We start from the raw sequence: 9694 nt of genomic DNA, 5'->3' as shown, positions 1-9694 counted from the left end.
TCACATTTGATAGGATTGGCAACCTTTGAATGTTTTAGCTTATTGCAAAATTGTATTATTTAACTATTTTAAATGTCACCTTTTTATCATGGGACCAAATATCTTGGAATACTTTTGTTTCAAATAAATTTACTACGAAATCTGAAGTGAGAGTATTATTTTTCTACAGAGGTACTTATAACTTTTTTTTCCCCCAGCCAAGTGAGCATGAAACAAATTTAATGTCTTTTTTTTTCTTCTCATTTTTACAAAAAAAAGTAAAGTATGGCGTTTATTTTTGGCCATAACTGTAACCAGTGGGAAAATCAGTTAATAATCGATCAGTTGCTCAATAAAACTCACTACAAAACTTTAAACAAGCTAGTAATTTTGATATATATATATGAGATTATTATATAAAAATCACTAACATGCAATTGTTTGGGAAAAGGATATGATATACCAAGAATAAATGCATAATAATTGGTAACTTGGTTTCTTTTAATGCAACACTTTGAAATCTGCAGTTTTATAATTAGACTCGGTTACCTATTCAAAAATTAGTGTTTTCCCACTGGTCACATTTTGACAACTTAACATTTTTTCTGTGTCCTGCTATTATTATTAGTATGAGCCAGAGCAATCTCATTTACACATAACAACAGCAGTTTAAATATTTGTATGAATATGGTAGCTGTATCTATTTTGAGCCGAGATGGACATTATCAGTGGGAAAAACCTAAATTTCAATGTCTCTGGTCATGAAACTTTACACCAAGTAAAAATGTTCACACAAAACCAAAACGGTCTCGAATTCATTTCTAGTTGACAATTATGCATAAAATACATCAACTTCTTCAAAGGGTTAATGTTTTTTTTTTTTTTGAAATAGCATCACTGGAGGTATAAAATGTATGAAAAGGAATTTGACTGCAATCCCAAGTACAGTTTGTGTGGAAATAACCGTGTCTTTATTATGTACACATTAGCAAAAGAGTGCATGCTACAATTAGAGCAACACATCAACATCTTCAACACAAGTCTCCATTTAGTAAGAAGACTGTGTGAAAGCAAAACGATCATCGCCCATTTATGCGCAGAAGCAACCACATTCCAGTGGAGGAATTCAGATGATCTTGGAGAGGACAACCGCTTGGCTTTTTGCATAAGCTTAACTGATAGAGGTATTTGGGTTTTGGCTTCCCTGTGCTGTCAATTTATGTCTGGAACACAAGCAATTCTTTATGTTAAATGATCTGATCTGGAATTTTCATTTCACCACTAAATGGTAAGGCTTTAGTAGACGGTGACACCCATTCTTCTCTTTAGAATGACCATTTTTCTCATCAGTTCTCATTTTTACTGTATTTTAGGTAGTAGAAAATAGTCTATGATAAACATGCAGGGTGTTATAAATCACTGCGGAACTTTCAGATGAATAAATCAAAGCTCCTTATTCAATGATGCAGGTGCTTTGAAACCCCATGCATCCGGTCAAATACGACTATGGCTATATTCAGAATAGCATACCATTCTTATTATCTCTGCAGTATACTGTGCATAGCATTAACATTTACGCATAGAAATGACAAAATGTGCACAGTGCAGTAGCATTTCCCACAATGCATTGCACTTAGCATGACCTTCCAATTCCAGAATGGCCATTGAACACTAACTTACTTTATACGATCGCACTGCTATTTTAAAACAAGTTATATATTGATTCAAATTTGTGTAAGAAAAAAACACATACAACAACTGAATTTCACTCTCTGCATTCAAGATGATGCGGTGAGGTTATGTGACAACAATATAAGTTATCTTTGCATTTTGTATGGAAGCCCGATTCCGCTTGATCACAAATACAGTAAAAACAGTAATATTGTGAAATATTAATAAAGTTTAAAATAACTGTTTTCTAAGGAAGATTCCGCCAAGGAATATAAAAAAAAAAAAAAGTAATTGACTTTTCTCACTATTAGGGAAAAATCTTTGGAATGCTGAATTTTTCTCCCACAATTCAGACTTTTTTCCTCACAATTCCAAGTTTGCAATTACATCTCACTAAGTTTTTTTTTTGCTCCTGCCACAGAATTAAAAATTAATGAGGTAATTCCAACTTTTTTATCTCACAATTTAGAATTGTATTGAATTGTGAGTTTCTATTCCGCAATAGAAAAAAAAGAAAGAATTGTAAGGTACAAACTTTTTGCGAGAAAAAAGTCTGAATTGTTAGATAAAAAGTCAATGACCTTTTTTTTTAAATCCCATGGCCAAAACAAGCTTCCAATATTTTGCACTTTCTCAAATTCTTAAAAAAATGTAGACATACAGTATACACTGTGCAGTATGCAGTAAGCTAGTATCTCATTCTGAACATAACCAACATCCTGAGATTCAACTAGGATTTAACTTAAGAAACTAAATTATGGCAATATAGAGAAAAAAATAATATAATTCAAACTTTGTTTATAAAACGTGTTGGAGGAGAAAATATATTGAAAGGGACAAAATTCGACATTAAATTTGGCAAAATATGTAATATGTGATATGTAACAGGACAGAAGAGGAAGGGCATTATTGCAACAGCGAGGTGTGCAAAATGGCATCTGTTGAGAAGTCTAGAGCGCAGCATCACAGCCGCTCGCCCATCGGACTATCAGCTTAAGTTGAGGCGTCTCTAAAGTGCTTGTAGCATTTGTGAACCAGACTAGCTCACATTACAGTGGACAATTCCTGAATAAACAGCTCCATGTTTTCCGACTCCAATGTGGCGTCTGCCCTGAAATATCTGATAAAATGTCCACAAGCTGATGTAAAAAATCTACATTCACAGAAAAGCCTGAACTAAATAAGCATAACTGGTTTAAGATGCATTCATGAACAAATAAACATGAAGTAGCCGATTCGGTGTGTTGCTCTCTCATCATGCGTTTCCTGATGACGGATGAGAGTGTATGATACACAACAGGAGACAATACAACTCGCCTCCGCTGACGTCACAATTAGCAATTACTCCATGCTATCCACTGGCAAACACCTTCCCCCTCAACCGCTCATTTTCAGATAGAAATAATAGCGAAAAATGGCACGAATCACAATAAGAAAAATAACCATAATATGCTTTCATCACCTTCACAAGTCATTTGTGAGAGGGAGTGCTTGTGGAAAACGCTGAAGTTATTTTTAACATTATTATATGTATTTATCATTTATTAATAATTATTAACACCCTCATGCCATATCTTTGTTTCTCTAGGGTGTCTAGTTGTTTATTAATATCATGATTGATTTTGCTAAATAAATGTTTGTGTAGCAGCCAATACGTAAATTTACATATGTACATAAAAAATATATAATTTAATATTTTCTACGCATTTTCAATAAACAAAATGTATCTTTTTTTCGGTCAACAGTTCTTTTGAGGCCCAATATTAACCATTTGATGCCACAAACCCCTCTATATGTGGTTTGAAGCTGAGGTGATCGCTGTAGATGAAACATGCACTGGAGTGTTAGACGTGTTAAACTTGCATTTTGAAGTGCCTTGAAATGTCAAAAAGACGAGAGGAATCTCAGCATAAATTTTTGGGTCTTTTCCATCCGCTTGTGGATTGGAGATGTGGAGTTCCTCGTTTATTATCCGCTGAGAGGATGGAGGTCCACCTTCACCTTTTCTCCGCTGCTGAGCATCCCGATAGTGGGGTAAAACCCTCCGGCCGGGACAACCACTTCCCTCCTGCCGATAATCTTGCCGTTCCGGGTGAAGAACACCTAGATGAGCACAGAGGGGCGACAGTGAGTCAGCATTTCCACAGCTGGAGAGGGAAGAGAGTGAGTCAGCATTTCCATAGCTACAGGGCTGAGACTGGGCGTCTGACGGTCTTGCTACACGCTAGTTCCAAAACTCTTCGGGACACATTATGAGGACAAGAAAACACTTGGCAAACATCTGTTTTTGAGCACTGAGGGTATTCGGTGTTCTTTTAGAACTAATAAGCCTTTCCAGGCGACTGACTGAAATATCTCCAAACAAATTCATCTTGTCCGCATCTGGGATATCCTGTACCCTCAGAAGATGGCTCTTATGAGACATCGAGCTTATTAGTATTGTTGCATAAGTGTGGAAGCGAGCATCTTAACTCTCACCCAGTGGGCAAAAACGACCAGCACTGTGGTTAAGCCATCATGTCGAGTCGACAGTCAGAAACTCGCCGATTATTACAGAGTCGCGCAGTGCAATTTTTGACATGGAAGGCTCTTGATAGTGTAACGTCCCGCTGGGAGACCTCAATGCATTAATCTTCTGAAAAGCTTAAAACATCTGACTTGATGAATGACCAACTCCAACCGGCTTAAAAACAACAAATAACGATGATTAATTTGTTTTAGCTGTCAGAACTGAGGCTTTAAGCACTTCAGTAGAAGTAACAATTTATTTCGTGGCCTAAAAAGTCATTAAGTTAGGAGACATACATACATACATACATACATACATTAACAAACACACATTAAACTATTACATTAAAATATATACACACACTACAGGTCAAAAGTTAGAAATAAATATGATGTTTAATGTTTTCGGAAAAAAAGTCTCTTTTGCTCACCAAGGCTACATTTATTTGATTAAAAACCCTGTGAAAGTAATATTATGAAATATTATTACAATTATTGGTTTTCTATTTCAAAATATTTAAATGTAATTTATTCCTGTTATGTTAAAGGGATAGTTCACCCAAAAATGAAAATTCTGTCATTAATTACTCACCCTCATGTCCAAACCCGTAAGAGCTCCGTTCATCTTCGGAACACAAATTAAGATATTTTTGATGAAATCTGAGAGCTCTCTGACCCTCCCATAGACAGCAAGGATCCTTACACGATCAAGGCTCAGAAACGTAGCAAAGACATCGGTAAAATAATCCATGTGACATCAGGGGTTCAACCGTAATTTTACGAAGTTACGAGAATACTTTTTTTTGCGCAAAAGAAAAAAAATAACGACTTTATTCAACAATTCGTCTCCCCCACGTCACCCTCCGCGCCATTTTGGAGAGTATCCACTGAACGTAAATTGCATATGCTGTTTTGTGTCAGCTGCGCCACGCGGATACGTTGTTTTCGTTCAAATCAAAGCGTACGTACAACGTAGAAAACGTATCCGCGTGGCGCAGCTGACACATACGCCGTTTATGTTCAGTGGATATTCTCCACAAAATGGCGCTATAGGGTGATGCGGAGGAGACAAATTTGAATAAAGTCGTTTTTTTTTTCTTTTGCGCAAAAAAAAGTATTCTCGTAGCTTCGTAAAATTACGGTTGAACCCCTGATGTCACATGGATTATTTTAACGATGTCCTTGCTACGTTTCTGGACCTTGATCGTGTAAGGATCCTTGCTGTCTATGGGAGGGTCAGAGAGCTCTCAGAATTCATCAAAATATCTTAATTTGTGCTCCGAAGGTCTTACGGGTTTGGAATGACATGAGGGTGAGTAATTAATGACAATTTTTGGGTGAACTATCCCTTTAAATCTGAATCTGCCTTTACAATAAATCAAATTGTTTATATCATAAAAACATTAAAAAAAATACTCACCATAACCTTTTGGCCCTCATGTTCTTGTTCTGGATCATCTCCCTCTTCCTCGTCTTCATCGTTCAAATATAGTAAATTTTCGACACGCCCCTGCTTTGGTCGTACATCAGCAGCATCCCAGTCGTCCATTTCATCTGATAGAGAAACCAATTGAGCTGGATGCACATCTAAAAACTTGGACTACAGTCCTGACAAGCATGCTAAATTGACCCAAGTATGTATTTTCAAGTATGCATTGGCATTAATGTGAAAATGGGAAATTTCTGCACCACATACGTGTTCTTACCTTCATGGTCCAGCACATAGTCCCGAGGAAACATTATTCCACAGCCCATGATGTCACCTTCAAAACAGCGAGGGCCAAACTGGTCTCCTACTCCACTTCCATGGAAGATCTTCCCGTCATCTATGAGCAGATATGATGGGCAGTTCAAATGCAGCTACTTTCATTAATAAACCACGATTTTACATCAAAATGTATACGGAAATTAACTCTACATACAGTGGTGTGAAAAAGTGTTGGCCCCCTTCCTGAAGACTTGCTGTGATAAATGGAACCATGAATTCTGCTGTTTACCAAAAAATCCTGAAGGAGAATGTCCGGCCATCTGTTCGTGACCTCAAGCTGAAGCGAACTTGGGTTCTGCAGCAGGACAATGATCCAAAACACACCAGCAAGTCCACCTCTGAATGGCTGAAGAAAAACAAAATGAAGACTTTGGAGTGGCCTAGTCAAAGTCCTGACCTGAATCCTATTGAGATGCTGTGGCATGACCTTAAAAAGGCGGTTCATGCTCGAAAACTCTCCAATGTGGCTGAATTACAACAATTCTGCATAGATGAGTGGACCAAAATTCCTCCACAGCGCTGTAACAGACTCATTGCAAGTTATCGCAAACGCTTGATTGCTGTTGTTGCTGCTAAGGGTGGCCCAACTAGTTATTAGGTTTAGGGGGCAAACACTTTTTTCACACAGGGCCATGTAGTTTTGGGTTTTGTTTTCCCTTAATAATAAAAACCTTAATTTAAAAACTGCATGTTGTGTTCACTTGTGTTATCTTTTACTAATACTTAAATTTGTTTGATGATCTGAAACATTAAAGTGTGACAAACATGCAAAAAAATAAGAAATCAGGAAGGGGGCCAACACTTTTTCACACCACTGTATATCCTGGCCATTAATACACTGAAAAATTGAGGAACAACTCTAAGGTCATTCAGAAAAAACTGAACTAGTGTGTATATTTACACTACCATCCAAGAGTTGGTATATTTTTAAAGAAATAAATACTTGTATTCAGCAAGAATGCATTAAATTGATCAAAAGAAAACATTTAAAATGTTTAAAAAAAGATTTCTATTTAAAATGAATGCTGCCCTTTATATCTTTTTATTCATCATAAAGTCCTGGAAAAATGTATTATGGTTTCTAAAAAAATATGAAGCAGTTTTCTACATTAATTTGAAATGTTTTTTGAGCCACAAATCAGCATATTAGAATGATTTCTGAAGGATCATGTGACACTGAAGATTGGAGTCATAATGCTGAAAATTCAGCTTTGCATCACAGGAATAAATAATGTGTTAAAATATAATAAAATACAAAACCGTTATTTTAATTTGTAATATTTCATAATGTTTCTGTTTTTGTTGGATTTTCACTGCCTCGGTGAGCATAAGTGACTTCTTTCAAAAAAAATAAAAATAACAAAATTCATACCAACCCCAAACTTTTGAACGGTAGTGCACCATGTTTAAAGTACAGTTATAGTTATCATATTTGGAAAATGCTCCGTAACCTATTTTTTCACATGTAACACAAATTAATGAAACAAAGAACACCAAAAGTACCATGGTATTACCATATGGGGTAACGGAGTCTGATCAAGCTGATGCCTTTTTTTTTTTACATGGCTTCAAATCTACATAAATACAATAATACAAAAAAGCATATTTTGTGTATCTTTTATTTGTCATCTTTTCGTACAGAAAATCCCTGTTAAACAGGTATCATTATGGCCACATGGAGGTATGGAGGTGCTCTATTAATTTAAGCGCTACCTCCACCTGAAACGTCATCTGCTGGTGTCGCTGTTGGACAGTATCACCATAGGCAAAATGAGTGATTTACACAGTGTTTGATTTCATATTTCATAATATTTGTTTCTGTATCTCGTCTCATTATCTTTTTAAAGGCTGACCCCTTTACACTCAATGATGGAGGTGAAAACTAATCATCTGAATGAATTTTAGGACATAAAGCAGAAATGCGAAAGTTAGTGCTTTGCATCAGAGCGCTGTCAAGACCTGACGTGAACCTAAGCACTAATGCTGCATTCCTCACACATTTGCTCTTAATGATCCAGAGAAGTCTTATACTCTTCATCCAGAAACTGACAAGATGAAAGGAGATGTGCTTTCATGCCTCTGTACGTTTCTTTCTTCTAAGTCGAAGTTCTCCTTATATAAGAAGATAACAAAACAAAGAGACAACAACAATCAAGAGCAAGTGAAAGAAAAACACGGAAAGGTAGCCTGCAGACAAAAAACCCTCTTGCAGTGTGTGGCTGGTAAATATTTATGGAGTTGTCATGGGACCCGTTCCCAGCTCAGGATACTCTTTAAACAATCCCTATCTGAACATGCGGAGGGAGATGAAGACACTGTATCATTATGATTCCCATGTGGGCCTCTGTCCCAACACCACACTCTGCAAACACCGCGACCGCTGTGGGAGAGGAAGGCGACTAAAAATAGAGCCTGCTGGAGAGCTTTTAGGCCCTCTGGCACCCGAGCCGACAGGAAACGGTACACCGGAGTTCAGAGAGGGCTTTCCTCGAATGTCAGAGCTGTTCTCTGGAAAAGACCGGGAACGTAGACTCACTTCCGCAAACAAGAAGGGCGCTTTATGAGCCTGGCGGCTAAGAACGGAAAAACGATTTGCTTGTTTGTGCCATCAACATTTTCAAGTAACCTTAAAGGGGAAGGGTCACATACCCCGCTAAAACGAAGCGAACAAGACTGAAAATAGTGATTTGGGGTGAAGCGACTCTCTGCCAACTATTTCGACCCACTTGGCACGGTCAGCGGATGAATTAAAGCAGGACTGGGGATTGTATGCTTGTTCCAAACTCCAAATAAATTCATCACCCCAACTTCCAGCATTATTTCTTCATCAAAATGAGATACGAATAGCCCCGCTGTCTTTGGATGTGATGCGTGTGAGGATGCCGACCCCCAGAGCGACATATCAGTGGCTATAACATGTCTCTACGTGATGACTAACAGGATTATGAGTCATAGATGTGGGCCTCTTATAGATCAGGGCAGGACAATGAGTCATGCCCCCCTGATCTGACCCGCTTCTGTGCCAATGGCAGACCTCCATCAGCGGGTGCAGCAATGAGGCGCAGAAAAGACATGCCCCATAAATGCAGCGCCGCAAAAGCTGACAAGAGAGCCTGACACTCCTCGAGGTGCCAAAGACAAACTGCATCGCCCTGATGAGAGTGATGATGTGACGGAATTTTTCACACTCGAGAAGAACACCAGGCCTGGGTGAATTCACTAGCAAATAAACAAACTTCCATCACTTCTGGAGATGCACTGGTACGAAAATTTGTTTCGATACAATAATTACTGTCATGTTATGATCAGTAACATAATATAAATATAAATATATTTTGAAATATATAAATTCATAAATTAAAGGGAAATAATATAGATTATAATATAGGGAAATAAATAGAAATAAATTTATGAAGAAATGTTAAAATGTTTTATTTACTATGATTAGATATAAAATATTATATTTTATCTATCTATCTATCTATCTAAAAAAATTAAATATATATTTTATATTTTGAAATGAATTAAAATTTTTATGCATTTTAAAAAAGCTAATATAAAGATTTAAAGGGGTCATATGATGCGATTTCAAGTTTTCCTTTCTCTTTGGAGTGTAACAAGCTCTTGGTGCATAAAGAAGATCTGTAAAGTTGCAAAGACTAAAGTCTCAAATCCAAAGAGATATTCTTTATAAAAGTTAAGAGTCAACCACGCCTACCTAAAACGGCTCGTTCTAACACGCCCCCACATACCTACGTCACTATCTGG

General features: G+C 37.1%; 1 protein-coding gene across 1 annotated transcript in view; it reads right to left on the bottom strand.

The window, feature by feature from the left end:
* Positions 1-1990: 1990 nt before the first annotated feature.
* Positions 1991-9694, bottom strand: part of LOC107714925 (SPRY domain-containing protein 3-like) — a 69996-nt gene continuing 62292 nt past the window's right edge. The window contains exons 10-12 of the mRNA XM_016520923.1: positions 5865-5984; positions 5579-5712; positions 1991-3753 (exon numbers count right to left, since the gene is read on the bottom strand). Of these exons, the coding sequence (XP_016376409.1) occupies positions 3619-3753; positions 5579-5712; positions 5865-5984 (389 nt within the window). The 3' untranslated portion in view covers positions 1991-3618. The remainder of the gene's footprint in view (positions 3754-5578; positions 5713-5864; positions 5985-9694) is intronic.

The sequence above is a fragment of the Sinocyclocheilus rhinocerous genome, unplaced genomic scaffold (assembly GCF_001515625.1).
Source record: "Sinocyclocheilus rhinocerous isolate Xijiao unplaced genomic scaffold, SAMN03320098_v1.1 scaffold28, whole genome shotgun sequence".
NCBI lineage: Eukaryota > Metazoa > Chordata > Actinopteri > Cypriniformes > Cyprinidae > Sinocyclocheilus > Sinocyclocheilus rhinocerous.
The sequence above is the reverse complement of the archived record's forward strand: the minus strand, read 5'-3'. Positions and strand labels throughout refer to the sequence as shown.